We start from the raw sequence: 18,129 nt of genomic DNA, 5'->3' as shown, positions 1-18,129 counted from the left end.
AGCAACATGTTTTCTGCGAGGACAGTGTTAAACTCCATACTCCATTAAATACGTTAGGAGTCGGCTCTTCAGATTTACTACAAAGCATCGGCTGTGAGAGTCCTATCTTTTGTGCCTTATACATCTCTAGAGGACAGACTGTGGTCACATGCTGACCATGTTTGGCTCAGCAAACAGCTGTAAGGCAGCTTTCTCAACTATGAACATAATCAAAATATGTTTTGAGAACGGCTCAAACAAGCAGCAGCTCAGTTCTCCCATTAAGCCGCAGAGATATTAGGGGAGTGATATGAGACAGACAAAAATGTAAAAGTGTTCAAATGTTTACATTTATGAGATTTAATTATTGTTAAAGATGTACAGAAGTTGATTCAGGTTGTTCAGTCATGCTTTTTTAAGTTCTGCACTTTATTCTAAGATATACAGTTACATATAAGTTATTTATTAATAAATGTCAAAATGTTTTTGAACCGTACTGAACTTATTTGACGGTCAGTTTTTGATTACAGGCAGACTCTAATAAAACTACCAGGTTACATCAGCATATATCACAGTAACTCAAGTTAGATATTATGATGTTCTGGACCTTTGCTGACTGGACCTCTCTGAATTTTAGCTGAATACCCCTGACTTAGAAGAAGAGGGACATGAGTCTAGAACTTCTAATGACCCAACATCAGTCAGTGGAGAAAAAATAAGAAAAAGAAAGCAAAGCTAAATGAAACTATTTCAGTGTTTTAATAAGCCTGTTGCTTGTCCTGTGAATGCTGCCGCTTTAGGGAACACTACAGCTGGAGCTAAGGTTAACGTTTAGGAAAGGGAGCCTGATGAAGAGGAAACATCAGTTCTACCTGATGAAAAGGAAACATCGGGTCTACCTGATGAAGAGGAAACATCAGGTCTACCTGATGAAGAGGAAACATCAGGTCTACCTGATATAATGTCTATAAGTATCTAATTGGTAGTTTGAAATAAAGGAGCTGCTGCTGGTGTGTGTGTGTGTGTGTGTGTGTGTGTGTGTGTGTGTGTGTGTGTGTGTGTGTGCGCGCGCGCGCGCGCGCGCGCGTGGACATGTGAGTGCACGCGCACATATATGAGAACCTGACCTGGCTTTGGTTTATGAGGTTGGAGTATTCCCACTAGAAAAAACTAGACTACACCACTGGTTATGACTGTCATTACTGTGTACATGACTTGCTTTGATTTCGAGTTCGGGGAAGTGCAGTGGGGGCAGGCAATACAATGAAAGTCAGTCTGTCTATGAATGCCAGCACAAGAGCTTTATTGTGATGGGCAGGAGCTTTATTGTGCACTGGCAGGCTCCGAAGCCCCGCCCACCAATGAAACGGAATATGGAGTCGTATTTTCATTTTGGGGGTGAAAACGAAAAAACGAAAAAACGAACCGTGTCCTGTTTTGTTTGTTTTTTGTTCAAAACGAAAAAACGAAAAAACGAACCGTTTCCTGTTTTTTTGTTTTTTGCTCAAAATGAAAAAACGAAAAAACGGCTTGATTTTTTGTTTCTGCTTGTGTCTTTTATAGCCAGGAAACAAACGGATAAAACGTACCTTGTCCCAAAAGATACATAAATAATCCTAATAATAATAATTTATATGAATACAGTAATTATAGAAATAAACTTACACATATTATCAGAATGAGGAAAAGCAATTATTACGCAGAATTGATAAACGCATCACAGGGTGATTCCAAGAAATCTTGGAGAGTGCTAAACAAGGTCTTAAACAAAGGCCAAAAAACTCCTGTGATCCCTGACCATGAATATAATACAAGCAATGTCACCAGCAATAACAGTCTTGCTAACAAATTCAATGACTACTTTGTTTCCATTGGTAGTAGCATATCCAGCAAAATTAGACAGCCTCAGGATGCCTCTTTTAAAGACTATCTCTCAGGTAACTACCTGGACTCCTTCTTCCTGAATCCAACTACCTGTGATGAGGTCTATAAAATAATCATGAGTATGAAGAGTTCAAACTCAGCCGGAACTGACGGAATTTCTAGTAAAATTCTGAAAAGCATCTCCAACATAATTACTGCACCTCTTACCCACTGTATAAATGTATCTCTACTCTCTGGAGTAGTACCACAAATGGCAAAAAATTGCACAAATTATACCAGTTTTTAAATTTGGGGATAAGAATTATTTGAGCAACTATAGACCAATATCAATCTTACCCACTCTCTCCAAGGTTTTAGAAAGAGTAGTTTATAACAGACTCAACAGCTACCTTGACAAGAAAAACATCATTGTCCCATCCCAGTATGGATTCAGAAAGAAAAACACTACATATATGGCAGTACTTGATTTAACCGATAAAATCTATGATGCAATCGACAAAGGCGACTATGGGATTGGCATTTTTTTGGACCTATCCAAAGCTTTTGAAACCATCCAGATTGATATCTTAATCAGTAAATTAAAACACTATGGCATTAGAGGCTTAGCGCTAGACTGGTTCCGCAGCTACTTGCTCGGAAGACATCAGTACGTTTTCATCAACAACCATAATTCATCATACAAACCCACTAACCATGGTGTTCCCCAGGGTTCCATCTTAGGGCCGCTCCTCTTCATCTTGTATATAAATGACTTTGTTAATTGCTCGTCCATATTACACAAAGTATTATTTGCCGATGATACAAACCTGTTCTTCTCCCACAAAAATCCAAATACACTTGAACTAATCATAAATAGTGAATTAGTGAAAATAAATACATGGTTTAAATGCAACAAACTCTCTCTAAATATTAATAAAACAAATTACATTGTGTTCCGCTCCCATAAAAAAATGATATTAAACAAATTTGCCCAAAAATAAACGGGCAAAACATTGATAGAGTGAGTGCTACGAAATTCTTGGGGATCTATATTGACGAATTCCTTAATTTTAAAAAACATATTGATGAACTGATCACTAAACTGTCCAAATATGCTGCTCTGTTTTTTAAGTTGAGACATTATCTTCCACTGTATAAATCTTTGTTTGAACCTCATCTACAATACTGTAATATCATATGGTGCAATACATTTCCATCTCACTTAAAAAAGCTTCAGATACTCCAAAAAAAAGTCATACGCGCCTTAACATGGTCGGTATTTAACTCCCCCACAAAAACAATCTTCCATCGCCACAATCTCCTGAGGCCCAGTGAATACAACTACTTTCAGAATGCTTGTATAATGTTCCAGACTATCCACAAATTAAATAGTAAACTATGTCACCTCATCCCAGTCTGTGCTCCTACGCACACTTACACCACCAGGAATAAAAACCTAATCACTGGGAAAAAGAGAAGACTAAAATGTACAAGTTTTAGCATCGTGTGCAGAGGACCACAGATCTGGAATGAGCTTGATGAACAATTAAAAATGTCACATTCTGTCTCCATATTCAAGAAAAAACTAAAAACTCAACTACTAGAAATGTATGTTTAATGTGCTGATTGGAAATTGTATTAACACCTGAACCTTGCTTGCACGTGTTAACTCCTCCTTGTCAAAACTACTATTTGGTACTTCAAATTGAATTCAGCGTAACCTGAACATTGAGATTGTCTATTGTTTATCTGTATGTAAATTATTTATTTGTATGTCGTCCATAATTATATGGATATCTGGCCAATATCCTGTATTCATGGTAAACTGGGCCCCTATTTAAAAGCTATAAATAGTTTCCTTGGGGTGACCCTTTTCACACATCTGCCTGTGTAAAATATTGGAAACAAAAATATGTGTTGTATACACCATGTATTGTGTTGTTTTTGATGTGTGAATGAAACTAAACTAAATGATATATACATGTTAAAGCAGCTGGTTATAAGTAAGGCAAGAAATGCAAAAATACATTAAAGTTTAAAATCAAGATTAAATACAGGTTCTTCATCTTACCGTAATTTTCCATTTTAAACAAGACTGGGAAAAAAATAATGACATGATTCAATTTCATTGATAAACCAAGTGTTGTCAACAGTGAACACACAAGACAGAACCAAATTTAATACTATGGAAACTCTCAAACTTCTGTTTCTTCCTGCTATGAAACAAAACCAAGAAAAACATTGTAATTAGCAGAATCATGACTTGGCAGAAATATCATCATCCAAAAAAGCCATGTTAACATTTGGATCATTCTCTGTCATCCTCACCTTGTCTAAAACACATTTCCTTCTTTCTGAATAAAAAAAAAAAAACTATTCCACCACATATTAATAAAAAAGGTAAAACACTGGGGATGCTCACAGCTGCTGAGACATTTGAACTTTTTCTTCCACATTCAGCATCAGTAGAAGCATTTCCTGGTTTTATCAGCTGAAGGTTTATTGATTCACATCTGTAAAGACAGAAGGACATTTTTACAGGAAAATGTTCAGATACAACAGATTCTCTGCTGTTGTTAGAAGTCAGGAGTCTCCATGTGTAATTTAAAGCTTCACTTACTGAAAATGTGGCTGACAAGATGTAAATGTTCCATCTGAAAATGTTCCAGTGCTGCAGTCAGAGCACACAGTGTCTGTGAAGGCTGTTCCTGCACAAACACAAATCATAGATCTGTAGAAACCACTTCAGAATCACATTATGAAGGACTCAAAGTGTTACATGATGAACGATGAGCAGACGGAACAACAATCCAACAGATTTAATCAGTTAATCATTCTGCTGAGGAGAAGATCAGACTGGAACCAGCAGAACGAAAATATTAAAGGACAAATCAGCAAACATTCATTAATAAAGTCTAGTTTTAGCTGCAAGAACCACAAAGAGTCTTTGGTAAAACTATGTTTTGTGGTTAATGTGAAGACATGATTGAGGCTGGTTGAAGACAAAAAGACAAAGAAAAGATCAGGTGTGTAGACGATGTGGTTTTACCAGCTGTTGGTCAGATCAGAGATTATTTTATCTTCCTTTCATCTAATTCTGGTGCTTCTTCTATCAAATCACAACTTAATGAAACTATAATAAGGTCAGACTCCCTGAAGTTTGTTGTTTTCATTTAAAATGTTATTAGAATTACCAACCTGTTTGTTTGATGTATTGTCCTGGATGACAGATTCTGTGTTTACGTGCTGCTGCACAGTTGTTTCCTATTGGATCAATACAGTAGAACCCCTCCAGTGGTTCACAAACTGTATCTGATGTTGTTGTACATGATGTCTTTACCTTCAGACCCAAATCTGTCAGGAAAGATTGAAGGTACACAGAGAACTTGAGAAAATGAATAATTTGGATTTGATTTAAAGCAACTGTACAAATGAATAATTATTTACAGATAATTATAATATATGCACCGATCAGACATAACATTGTGACCACTGGCAGGTGAAGTGAACAACACTGATTATTTCTTCATCATGGCTCTAGTTAGTGGGTTGGATATATCAGGCAGCATGTGAACATTTTGTCCTCAAAGTTGATGTTAGAAGCAGGAAAAATGTGAAAGTGTAAGATTTGAGCCAGTTGGATAAAACGACTGGGTCAGAGCATCTCCAAAACTGCAGCTCTTATGGGGTTCTCCTGGTCTGCAGTGGTCAGGATCTATCAAAAGTGAAAGAATGGGTCGCTGTCAGGAGCTCAGTTAATTCCAGCGTGGGATGCCACCTGTGCAACAGATCCAGTGATGATATTTCCTCGATCCTAAATATTCCATGGTCAGCTGTATTATGAGAAAGTGGAAGTGTGTGGGAATGACAGCAACTCAGCTACCAAGTGGTAGACCACGTAAACTGATGGAGCGGGGTCAGTGGATGCTGAGGCGCATAGTGCCAAGAGATGGCCAACTTTCTGCAGAGTCAATCGCTACAGACCTTCAAACTTCATGTGGCCTTCAGATTAGCTTAAGAACAGTGCTTCAGCAGAGAGCTTCATGGAACGGGTTTCCATGGCCGAGCAGCTGCATCCAAGCCATACATCACCAAGTGCAATGCAAAGCGTGGGATGCAGTGGTGTAAAGTACGCCACCACTGGACTCTAGAGCAGTGGAGACGCCTTCTCTGGAGTGACCAAAACACGCACGCTTCTCCATCTGGCAATCTGATGGACCAGTCTGGGTTTGGAGGTTGCCAGGAGAATGATTCTTGTGGGACTGCATTGTGCCAATTGTAAATTTGGTTGAGGGGGGATTATGGTGTGGGGTTGTCTTTCAGCAGCTGGGCTTGGCCCCTTAGTTCTAGTGAAGGGAACTCTGAATGCTTCAGCATACCAAGACTTTTGGGGCAATTCCATGCTCCCAATTTTGTGGGAACAGTTTGGAGCTGGCCCCTTCCTCTTCCAACATGACTGTGCACCAGTGCACAAAGCAAGGTCCATAAAGACATGGATGACAGAGTCTGGTGTGGATGAACTTGACTGACCTGCACAGAGTCCTGACCTCAACCCCACAGAACACCTTTGGGATGAATTAGAGCGGAGACTGAGAGCCAGGCCTTCTGGTCCAACATCATTGTGTGACCTCACAAATGTGCTTCTGGAAGAATGGTCAAAGATTCCCATAAACACACTCCTAAACCTTGTGGACAGCATTCCCAGAAGAGATGAAGCTGTTATAGCTGCAAAGGGTGGACCAACGTCATACTGAACCCTATGGATTAGGAATGAGATGTCACTTAGATTCATATGCGAGTCAAGGTAGGTGAGCAAATACTTTTAGCAATATAGTTTTTCTGTCTGTAACTGGGCCAAATCTATTCAGTTTAGGATTGTGCATCGCGCCCATATTACACCTGTTCTCAAAAACAAACTAGACCCTAACTCTTCCCCACTGTGCTGGAAATGTAACACTGAGACTGGTGATTATGTGCACTGTTTCTGGTCATGTGCTAAACTACAGCGATATTGGCTTGATATTACAAATGAACTATTATTTTTGGTAAGTCAATACTGCTGGACCCTAAGTGCCTCATACTCGGTCTCCCTGATGTTCATATTTCTAACAGAAAGCATAAAAGACTGTTAAAATTACTGACCTATGCTGCAAGGAAGAACATTCTGGTCTTATGGAGCAAGGACGCCACCCCAACAAAGATATTGTGGCACAGTCTCATAATGGACTGTATCCCCAATGAATACGTTACCTGTATGCTACACTCAACAGTGGATGCTTTTCTTAAAGTCTGGGAACCATATTTAAAACATATTTGACCTACGCTGTCTTCTTCCTTACTACTAGGATTTCCTAAAGTGGCCTAGCCTTCCTATGGAAACTCCTGTCTGATGTAAAATTTGCTATTGTCTTGTCACACCTGAGCTGCTTTTGTTTTGTTTTGTTCTTCATGCTGTGTTTGTGTTTGTTTTCTAAAAACAACTAATAAACATATTATTTAAAAAAAGTGGTCCGACTAAGAAACAGTGGTGAACCAATGACAGGGTCAAGGATGACCAAGGCTCATTGATGCCCGTGGGGAGGAAGGCTGACCCATGTGGTCCAGTCCAACAGACAACTACTGTTGCTCAAATTGCTGAAGAAGTTCATGTTGGTTCTGATAGAAAGGTGTCAGAACACACGGAGCAATAGATTGTTGTATATGAAGCTGCGTAGCTGTAGATCAGTCAGGGTGTCCATGCTGATCCCTGTACACCACCAAAAGACCAACAATGTGAGCATCAGAAATGGACCACAGAGCAATGGAAGAAAGTGGTCTGGTTTGATGAATCATGTTTTCTTTTACATCATGTGGATGTTCTGGGAACTCTTGGAACCAGGATGCACTATGGAAAGAACGTATGCCGGCAGAGGCAGGGTGATGTTTTGGGCAACGTTCTGCTGGAAAACCTTGGGTCCCATCATCCATGTGGATGTTACTTTGACATGAACGACCTACCTAAGCATTGCTGCAGACCATGAACATCCTTTGATGGAAACAGTATTTCCTGATGGCTGTGGCATCTTTCAGCAGGATAATGCACTGTGCCGCAAAGCCAAAATGGTAATATTCAGCAACTGCTTCAGTTCTTATAGAACAATAACAGTGGAACAGTGGAACAAGCAGTAACCCGCCAAGTTTCCACCAGAACATCTCTGACATATCAACAAAAATCTACCTTCATCACAGTTGGTGCAGGGGAAACACTCCTTCAGCCCAGTGGGTTTATCCATGAAGGTTCCATGGAGGCAGGACAGACATGATGTCGATCTGAACTCTGAACAGTCAGTTTTAACTCGACTTCCTGGTGGAAACAAAATGATTAGTTTAACACAATCCTGCTTCCTTTTAACTAAAATGTGATACAGTTCATGTTGAATGCTCCGTTATCCCAAACACATGAAGCCGCACTGTAAAAAAAAATGTATTGTTTAAAAAATAACTCTTACATCTACAGCAGTTTTCCTTTTCTAATTGTATAGATAGGTCTGTAAAATTAGATATTACCTGTTAATTAAGAACAAAACAGCTATTAAATGACAAGAATAATCTCTAATTAAATTAAATGCAGCTCTTGCTACAAAGGTTAATGCTAATGCTATCAATGTAATGCTTTTCTTGCTCATTTTACGCTAAATTTTATTAATTTTATATTTGTCTGAACTTTCATATTCAAACTCTGAAATTCTACTTACAAAACAAACAAACTTTGTTTTGTTGCTTCCAGTTTAATGTTTTATAGTCTACATTTTTTGTGAATAAATGAAATAAAAGTGTTTTAATTCAACAGTTTACTTTCTTTGCCTTTCAAAATAAGACAATCTTGAGCATTTTCATCCATCCATCCATTCCCTATACACCGCTTTATCCTCACTAGGTTCGCTGGAGTCTATCCCAGCTGACTCGGGTGAAGGCAGGGGACACCCTGGACAGGTCACCAGTCTGTCACAGGGCTATATTGAGCATTTTTTAACACTAAATTAAAGGTGTTTGATCGTAATAATTTAGCCCAGAACTGTGAAGTTAAACTGTTTTGCCGCAGATTTTAATTAAATTTTCTGAAGGATTTTGATTGGACTAATTCAGAATAAAATCTGTAAAATAATAATGTCTCTCTGCAAAATCTTGTTAGAAATGTCCCTGAATGTATTGTTTATTATTATTATTTAAATTAATATATTTTGCTGTTTTTGCTGTTGCATTTGACCGTTTTTAAATGTTTATTTTTTTACAGTGCAAAGTCCACATAATAAATGAATATTAATTTCAATCTGTATTTACTTTTTAAACCTGTTATATATATTTGTCAGATGCATGTTAAAGGACAGGACATCACATATGATGACAAACATCCAGTTGGATCTTACCTGCAGGACACATTGGACAGCATTCGTTTCCTATCTGATATTCTGCTGGATAACATCTTAGAGTGTGACCAGGAAAGATTTTCATAATGATGATCTGTGGAGATAACAAAAGGTTTTTCTGTCTCAGCGAAGCCCATCCTTCATACACCGCTTTATCCTCACTAGGGTTGCGGGGGGTGCTGGAGCCTATCCCAGCTGACTCGGGTGAAGGCAGGGGACACCCTGGACAGGTCACCAGTCTGTCACAGGGCTACATATACAGACACACAATCACACTCATATTCACACCTACAGACAATTCAGAGTTATCAATTAACCTCAGCATATTTTTGGACTGTGGGAGGAAGCCGGAGTACCCGGAGAAAACCCACGCATGCACAGGGAGAACATGCAAACTCCATGCAGAAAGATCCCAGGTCAAGACCGGGATTTGAACCTGGGATCTTCTTGATGCAAGGCAGAAGTGCTAAGCAGTACACCACTGTGCAGCCCTGTCTCAGCAAAGTCTTTGTTGAAATTGAGACGGTCAAGTATTATGAAAGAACGTTTAGTCCAACAGCTACCAAACAGCTACAATGTAATGTCATGGGTCATTATGTTTGTGTCAGAGTTGAAGTGCTTGTTTCTGCCATCAACAGGCTCAGATTGTGATTATAGGAACATTACAGGTTTGGTTTTCTATAAACACAAATGTGCATCAAATATATAACAGAAGTCTTCTTCTGAAATCTTGTGGGAAGAGAGAGTTGGAATCATCCAGAGTCCAGAAATGTAACATGATGTCTCCTGAAAGACAAAAAAAAATCAACTGTTTGTGCCCTTCCAAAATTGGGCCAATCAAATGACTTTGCAAAGCTTTCACAGACTCCTTCAGGGGTTGGAGACTGAGACTGTGGTTGTGCTACAAACACATGAAAACTCTTCTGTCCATACAGAGACCATCATGTTTGCAGAGACCAGCTGCAGAGAGAATGACTGTAACGGTGTCACAAAGTTGTTCTGTCATCAGTGCACATGAAAGCATGGCAGGATAACGGCAGAAACAATCACTGAGTGAGACAGTAGTGTTTAAAAATGTCCCAGATTAGATTGCAGCTGTTTGGCTTTTATCTGTCCATTTATTTCTGCCTCCATGAATCATTTACACCCAAAAACATGGTCCACCAGAGGACAAGTTAGGAAACACTGGCGTTATCCTTGAAGTCAACACAGACACACAGCAAGACCAACACAGTGGATTTACTGAGGGGAAATCAAATGATATTTAGATTACATGTTGTCTTCAGTCAGTCTGGTGGATTCAGCTCTCTGGACCCTGAAAACTCCTCCTTGGTTCAATCACAACAGCTTGACAACATCATTAATGCACCAATGATGCAGATCAAATAAACAGGACTCGTCCAGCAGTACTGATTATTTTAAGAGAGAGAGAGAGAGCTTTTTATAATTGAGAAACTGCTGTTTATTGTCACAATTGAAATGAATCAACTCAGTTGAATGGATGAACTCAAAAGTCAGAACAATGAAATAAAATGTCTGGTTTGATGAACCCCTTAAGTGAAAGGTTAGTTTAGAGCCTGAAAACATCAGATTCAGTGAGAAACAGCTGCACAACTGTGAGTGAAAACTGAACAACTTTATGGAACAGAGACATTAGAGAGAATTTAAAAATATGATCAGTTTCTGTGTCTCCATCAGCAGAACAGACTGAGATCTAAAGAGAGTGAAGGACTGATTCTAATAAATGTGAAGCAGCAGAAATGAGGCAGAACAATACTGAGATTATTCTAGAGACAGCAGGGATTCAGTGGATGTATCACACTGGTAACAAGGAACACTGGCACCATTTGTTTCAGTTGTTTCTAAGTAACAGAAAGAATGTTAGTGCTGATAAACAGGCTTGTTCAGTTGAGGAGGAAGTTTGGAAAGTTCTGTTAAACTGTAATCAGGAAAATGTTTCTCTTTCCATTTTACAAGTTTTTAAGTTTGATAATTGCTCCGTCTGACACCAGCTCTACTCTACTGTACAGCATAGATGTAATTATAGTTGTATATAATGATATAAGAATGATAAGAGTGAAGTTACTGCATGAATAAATACAGACAGTTGTCAGTGTGGCTCTGTTAGGGAGGAGTGATACCAGAGTTTACAATTTACTGAACTCATCTGGACCTCAAAGATCAAACAGGTTAAAGTCAGACGTTCTCCTACTTTATTGCACTGCCAGAGATATTTGTGGATCTCAGTCTAACATCACCTTCACCAAACTGTCTCGTCCGAGCTCACATGATGAACACTGTAGCGGTACTACGTTATGATTTATAACTCTCGTTATTAATAATTGGGGCACCACCCGAGATTCCTAGGGAAAAATATTAATTTTAATAAAAAAATTAATATTCAAAAAAATTTTGATCAATCTCATATCAAAAAGTCTTGAATCCTCGGTTAAATTGACCACATTCTACACAAAGAAACACTTAAGACTGTAGTTTGATCTAAAATGAAGTATTTATTAACTATTCTATGAAAATAATGACAAGTGAACTATGTACAATGTAGATATGGTGTGTGTGTGTGTGTGTGTGTGTGTGTGTGTGTGTGTGTGTGTGTGTGTGTGTGTGTGTGTGTGTGTGTGTGTGCATGCAGGACTACATGTGTGTGTGTGCATGCATGTGTGGAATGTGGGAGTGTGTGTGTGAGAGAAGGAAATATGGTGAGGATTAGCCAGAGCTAACCTGACGAGGTAACCGGTAATTTGGATTAAGAATTCTAATGATTTGTAAAAGAATAAATTGATTAAATGAATTAATTGACCAAGCGGTTAGTACATCACCCATAGAATGGAATCAGAGCAAACTCAGCTGGAGTTATTGAAGTGAACCGTCATGGGGCTGGGACTTGCGGGGCCTTCAGATTATGCACACGGTCTGGACTTGCAGGTTCGGAGCGGTGCGTCGTCGTTATGGCCGCCTGGATGTCCTGCCGCGGGTTGATCGGTTCTATGCAAGTGGACCTGGTCCAACAGGTCTCCGGAGTTCTCAGCTGAGTGTTGCTTGGCTTAAAAATGATGGTTCTCAGGCTTTAGCCAAGAAAAACGGGTGTTGATGAAAAACTGTCCAATTAAGAAAAATAAATGCTGGTTCTGAATCGGTTCTCCAGATTAAACGAATAAAATTCGGCTTAACGTGAGCAAAATGTCTCCTTAAGTTACAAAAATATTAAGAGGTAAATAGTTAAACTTAGATGGTGAGGGAATTTCAAAGATAGGAAAAAACGCGCTTTAGGTAAGAAAATAATGGGAATCTCTGTTATGGATTCCTCAGGTAATAGAGAGTAAGAGAGGGGTAAGAGAGAGATGATGTGGGCTACGACTGACTTTATCTGTGGGTCCAGCTAAGGGGAGGACCTGGGCGGAGAGAGAGAACTTTTTGGCGCGAGTCTGGTGGAATTTGGAATCTCTTTGTTCTCACAGAGTAGAGAAGAAAGAGGAGTCCAGAATGGATTAAAATATGATATTACACGCGCAAAACACGATCTGTCTATCCCACCATATTCAGTTGTGTGAAAGTGAAATGTGTAGATTAATACATATGTTCATATGATGTGAATCATTTCATTCATAACTATATGTTTATGTTTATGACATTGAAAATATGTATCACAGTGAAAATATAACAACAAGTCAGAGATTTGGTAACAGGTAAATACAATTGTCATCATTCAACCTAAATGGAGTAATAAAGAAGGAATCAGATTAAACATCACAAATTAATAAATCAGCTTCTGTGAAAGATAGAATCTTGATTTTCGGATATGTTAACGATGAATGATTTCCATTGACGTTGGTAATTCTGTAAACACAAAATACATTCCAGAAATATTAATTTGGCAAGGTTTTTAAGTTCAGTTCCAGTCTCTTTGTTTCAGTCAAAGAGAGGGAGAGGGTGACTCCAGCCTTCAGCCATAAAGTTTTACGACTTGTTATCTGATCTGTGGAATGCAGAGACGTCTCCGGCTGAGGGTCTCCTAAAGCTGAAAAGGGATTTTAGCATGAAAATTCATTAAACAAACATCCATAGCATATAATTGAAAGTCATTGTCTTTTAAAAAGAAGAAGTTATTCCAGGGGTTTAAATGTTCACAGGAGCTCCATCCTTCTGTGAATGAAAACCTACAGAAATACAAATGTCTCAATCTTCCTATAGAGATGGGTGTTGGTCAGTGCTGAAGAGAGAGAGCGCTTATCTGAGTTTTGATCAGCTCAGGAATTCCAGGGCCTTTGCAGTATTGCTACAACACAACAACAGCTTCAGTTTCTGATTTTGTTCATGTATGTGGAAAATGAAAGTACTGCATCAAAGTGACAGAAAGAAAATGTCAGAAAATAAATAAAGTTTCCAGAAATGTTGGAGAGGAGATGAAACCTGATCAATAAATGACTGATTGCAAAATACAAACTTGTTTTACCACAAATGTTGCAGGCGTCAAAAGTTTTCTTCTCCAGATCATTTTATGGCTGAAAGTTGTAGTTTTTCTTGATCTGAAGACACCACCTCACTGAGAAATGGGATTTGATGAGTTGTAGCTGCAGGAAAACGTCTGGAAGCAGAAAGAAACCAGATCAAAAGTGTTGTAACCAGCAGTGAAACCTGTTTACTGTGGGGAACAGAATCATTATCATCTTGCTTAGTACCAGATTTGTGCATGAAAAGAGTTTAAAGTGTCAACATGCAGCATCAGAGCTGTTTAGAAGCAGATTAAATGTTTTTTTTCTCTTTAGTGAGCATTAACAAAGATCACTAAATCAAGACGAGCTGCTCAAAGTTCAATTTATTTCAACTTCATCTGTTTGTTTCCTTCCAAAGTTCCTTTTATAACAATGATAGATGTTCAGATGAGCCTGATTCAGGAATAAATCTGAATGTTTGTGGTCACAGAGCAGCATGTGATTATCAGACTGATCACTAACCTCTGATCTTATGATGGCTGGTGCTACAATACTGAATGAGGACCAGAGGTCACAAGATCAGTTAATCTGAATACAGTTTAACAGAACTTTCCAAACTTCCTCCTCAACTGAACAAGCCTGTTTCCCAGCACTAACATTCTTTCTGTTACTTAGAAACAACTGAAACAAATGCTGCCAGTGTTCCTTGTTACCATCGTGATACATCCACTGAATCCCTGCTGTCTCTAGAATAATCTCAGTATTGTTCTGCCTCATTTCTGCTGCTTCACATTTATTAGAATCAGTCCTTCACGCTCTTTAGATCTCAGTCTGTTCTGCTGATGGAGACACAGAAACTGATCATATTTTTAAATTCTCTCTGATGTCTCTGATCCATAAAGTTGTTCAGTTTTCACTCACAGTTGTGCAGCTGTTTCTCATTGAATCTGATGTTTTCAGGCTCTAAACTAACCTTTCACTTAAGGGGTTCATCAAACCAGTATGCGTACATATATATTAATACAACAGACATCTAAACTGGAACCAGAAAGTTGGAGTCTCAGATCAGAGTAAAGTTTCTCTGTCTACCATCATTTACTGTTTATTTCTGTTAAAAGATTATTTTCTTGGTTCGTTGCTGCATTAGAATCAGCTCAACTCTGCAGGTTACAGAGTAAAACAGTCATGTGCTGAAGTTTTCTCCAGTTATTCTACAGAAACATGTTAACAGCTGCTATGTTTTAGGAAATAATTTCTGTTCTAAAGTCTGAACACAGGAAGTAAATAAACCACATTCTGCTGCAGTTTTCTGCACAAACTGGAACACTGAGAAGTTCTTCAGATATTATGACAATATGCAGAATATACAATATACTGATTCTAGATACTTTAACAAATAACATTCAGACATAAATTCAGGACACTCACCATTGATGTGATAAAACATTTCCATCACGGTGCTGTGAGTAGATCAAGGATCATCAGATACATGACATCCGATTTAAAATAATGATATAATGACAGCAACACAACATGTTCAAACGGGACCAAGAGTTGAACTGAAGGGTGGAAATCTGCACTACGTCTACAGTCACTCCCACAGGTCTGTGAGAATCCAGTCATATAAAAGAGGCGTGTCTCAGCTTTATAAAGAACAATGGAGCCTTAACCATCAAACTCTTCATTTATGTTTGTTGAGACCTTTTTGTTTTGTTTGTCTTAATAAATTACTTTTTAGAAAGATATTTTTGGCCTTTATTTCACAGTTATTAGTAGATAGGCAGACAGGAAAGTAGGGAGAAAATTGGTGGGACGACCTGCAGTAAAGGGCTGCTGCGTTGAGGACTATAGTCCTCGTTCATGGGTCGCCCACTCAACTTGTTGAGCTATCTGGATGCCCAAATAAATGACCTTTGACAGTTGCATTCAAAATTCCAACAGTTTGATCAGTCTCTTTGACGTTTGACAACCTCTAATGAAATTATGTTCAACCAACAAACTACATTCAGTTACAGGAATTAACTTCCTGTACAATCACATGTATTTCCTGTTTCCTGTCTAAACCACCTGAAGCTGTCCAGGTTTGTTCAGTTAAAGGAGGAGACTTAAAATCCTTTAGTCAAAGTGAAGAGAAATGAAGTTTGATTTAAGTTGGAAATCACAGCAGTTTGAATTTAAACATTAAGTTGATGTAATCACCAACTTTACTATGTGAATCCAGCTCATCAGAATAATGTTTACAATCTAGAAGGGTTTGTTAAAACCTGTGAATTATTTTTGTTGATCTCACTGTAGAGGGAGGGCCAGTTGCCCCTCTACGTAGGATTTATGTCTAACCTGATCACTCAATGTAATAACACTTGTAATTTAATTCTAAGTTCTAGGTCTCAGAAATCTAAGTCTCACCATAGAATCATCAAAGGAATTCCAGGAGCCAAGTCTTCAGATGCCAAGAAGAAGAGTGTTTATTCTTGTACAGACACAAGTCAAACACATGAGAATGATCCCGGGAACCTTCTGACCTCTGATCAAATCGCTCAATCTTTTATACAGTATGGGCCAGGTTTGGTCACTCCCCTGGCCCTTCCTTCCTTTACTGTGCCAGCTTTCATTTTACACAGTTAATACATAGGGTTAATTTTTAATGGTGTCTGGAACATCCCTAACTTTCCAAAAAATAATAAGACTGAGCTGGCAATCCCTCAAAGGGAGAGACCCTCCCTTTGGCTTCATGTCAGCACAGTCCCATGCCTTCTTTATTTTTAACTTCGTTGTTTTCAGGTACAACTAGGTACTTGCCAGGTGCATAAGTGCAATACAGGTCACGCTGACAGTGCATCAGATTCAAACACCAAGTTCATAAGCGCAGCACAGGTCACTCTGACATTACATCAGATTCAAACACACACAGCTCTAAATTTGTAACAGCAGTAGAGCAATTTATTACACAACATCACCACCATGTATTTAGGTAGGTTGCAAGAAGAGACAGGCTCTAGTTAAAGATTAAACCACATACCAGCAGTTGTTGGCCTGATTTCAGGGGCATTGTGAGCTGCTCTTTTATTTTCACTCTACTGTACATTTTTTATGTGAGGCCATAAAATTTATAAATCTGTGAACTTAGGTCTGAGGGACATTTTTGTGACTTTACCATTAGTAAGCTTTCCACAACAGTTAACACCTGCTCTAGATTGATTTTTTTTTTTTGTGGGGTGGGGGGGTGGGGGTGGGGGACTCTATCACAACGCTTATTTGCTTTTTTTAAAAATCCAAAAAAGTTTATGCATTATGTTGGATGTAAGGAAAGAAGCAAAGTTTGAATTTAAAAGTATGACCAAATATAAAACAGAAGTTAAGAAAGCAGGAAAAAATACTATATAAATGAAGCAATATATTTTTTAAAAATATAAATTATTTTTAAAAGAGAGAGAAGCACAAATAAATGGAGTTTGGGATTGTTGTAATAACACAAAAAACTATTTGTTTGCTTGTTAATTTATAGAGAATGTCTGTACATTCACAGACTTTTCTTTGCAGTTTTAAAAATAAAAGAAAACAATTGTAAAATTCAGAATTATTTTTCATTAAACTACCCTTATATTGTTGTCATAATAATGTATGTCACGTTTTTCCAAATCATGCAAGCATCTCTGTGATCTCCTTCTGCTCTTATGACGTTTATATTAGTACTGATTCTTTTCATGTAGTAGCACATGTAGACTAAATATTTTATATATTGTTTGTTCAAAATCCAATAAAATACCTGCATTACTTGTTCTATTAACATGAACGCCGTTATTTATTTTTGAGACATTAAAATAATCTTTGTGTGGTATAACTGGAGACTTTTGGTTCATTCAGTCAATGTATGTGAATTAATCAACTACATGTAAAGAAATATTTACACAGCAATCAAATTCTGACAGACTTTTTAAAGTTGCTGTACATGGGTTTCTTTTGACATAAATAACCAAGTTATATTTCTGTTAGGATCTGCCCCAGCCCTTTTGTCATTTCCCACTTTTCCTCCATTCTCCTTCCCTTCCTCATTATTGCCCTTCTGTGGGTCTTTTGGCTTGCGGGTTTCTGTCTCCCTCTGTCTGTTGTCCTTCCCTCTTGTCTCTCTCTCCTGATCTGCCAGCTGATTGCCCTCAATTGGCTTCAGCTGCAGTTCATCAGTCAATTTCACTCACCTGTTCCCTCAGCCATTTAAGCCCTTTATTTCCCCTCTGCATTTGCCGGTTCATTGTTTTCCATCTCCACATGCTGCCACAGCCTCTGTTTCCCACCTGGACTATGCATGTTTTTGGACCCTTGCTGCTTTTTCCCTTTCATGGATTTTCCCCTTGGATTACCTCCGTTTGTGTTTGCTCCTTTGTTTGAGTCGTCTGTTGTGTGAGTACTTCCCCTCTGCTTTGATGGTATTG

At 38.4% G+C, this 18,129-nt stretch overlaps 2 protein-coding genes across 5 annotated transcripts in view; both read right to left on the bottom strand.

Moving 5' to 3' along the window:
* Positions 1–14,264, bottom strand: part of LOC127534481 (tumor necrosis factor receptor superfamily member 14-like) — a 44,697-nt gene extending 30,433 nt beyond the window's left edge. Inside the window, exon 1 of the mRNA XM_051949721.1 lies at positions 14,222–14,264. The gene's annotated coding sequence lies outside the window, so the exon portion shown is untranslated. The remainder of the gene's footprint in view (positions 1–14,221) is intronic.
* On the bottom strand, positions 422–15,293 carry LOC110972515 (tumor necrosis factor receptor superfamily member 14-like). Of its 4 annotated transcripts, XM_051949827.1 has the most exons (8): positions 15,128–15,289; positions 13,720–13,851; positions 9,249–9,342; positions 8,060–8,185; positions 7,840–7,923; positions 5,041–5,196; positions 4,463–4,550; positions 422–4,355 (listed from the first exon to the last, which is right to left on the bottom strand). In XM_051949827.1, exons 2-8 carry the CDS (start codon positions 13,759–13,761, stop codon positions 4,151–4,153), a joined length of 795 nt encoding a protein of 264 aa, XP_051805787.1. In that variant the 5' UTR covers positions 13,762–13,851; positions 15,128–15,289; the 3' UTR covers positions 422–4,150. The 4 variants fall into 4 exon arrangements, with proteins under 4 accessions (XP_051805787.1, XP_051805788.1, XP_051805789.1 ...); XM_051949828.1 differs by lacking the exon at positions 13,720–13,851 and having other exon boundaries at positions 15,128–15,290; XM_051949829.1 differs by lacking the exon at positions 7,840–7,923 and having other exon boundaries at positions 15,128–15,284.
* Between the last annotated feature and the right edge of the window lie 2,836 nt (positions 15,294–18,129).

This window comes from Acanthochromis polyacanthus, chromosome 6 (assembly GCF_021347895.1).
Source record: "Acanthochromis polyacanthus isolate Apoly-LR-REF ecotype Palm Island chromosome 6, KAUST_Apoly_ChrSc, whole genome shotgun sequence".
Classification (NCBI taxonomy): domain Eukaryota; kingdom Metazoa; phylum Chordata; class Actinopteri; family Pomacentridae; genus Acanthochromis; species Acanthochromis polyacanthus.
This window is presented reverse-complemented; position numbering and strand designations above follow the sequence as displayed.

Coding starts and splice junctions, on each gene's coding strand:
- LOC110972515 (XM_051949827.1), bottom strand. CDS start 13,761: ATGATCTGGAGAAGAAAACTTTTGACGCCTGCAACATTTGTG. Junction 8,186..9,248: donor CTGTCCAATGTGTCCTGCAG/GTAAGATCCAAC, acceptor TGTTTCCACCAG/GAAGTCGAGTTAAAACTGAC. Junction 4,356..4,462: donor TCTTGTCAGCCACATTTTCA/GTAAGTGAAGCT, acceptor CTGTCTTTACAG/ATGTGAATCAATAAACCTTC.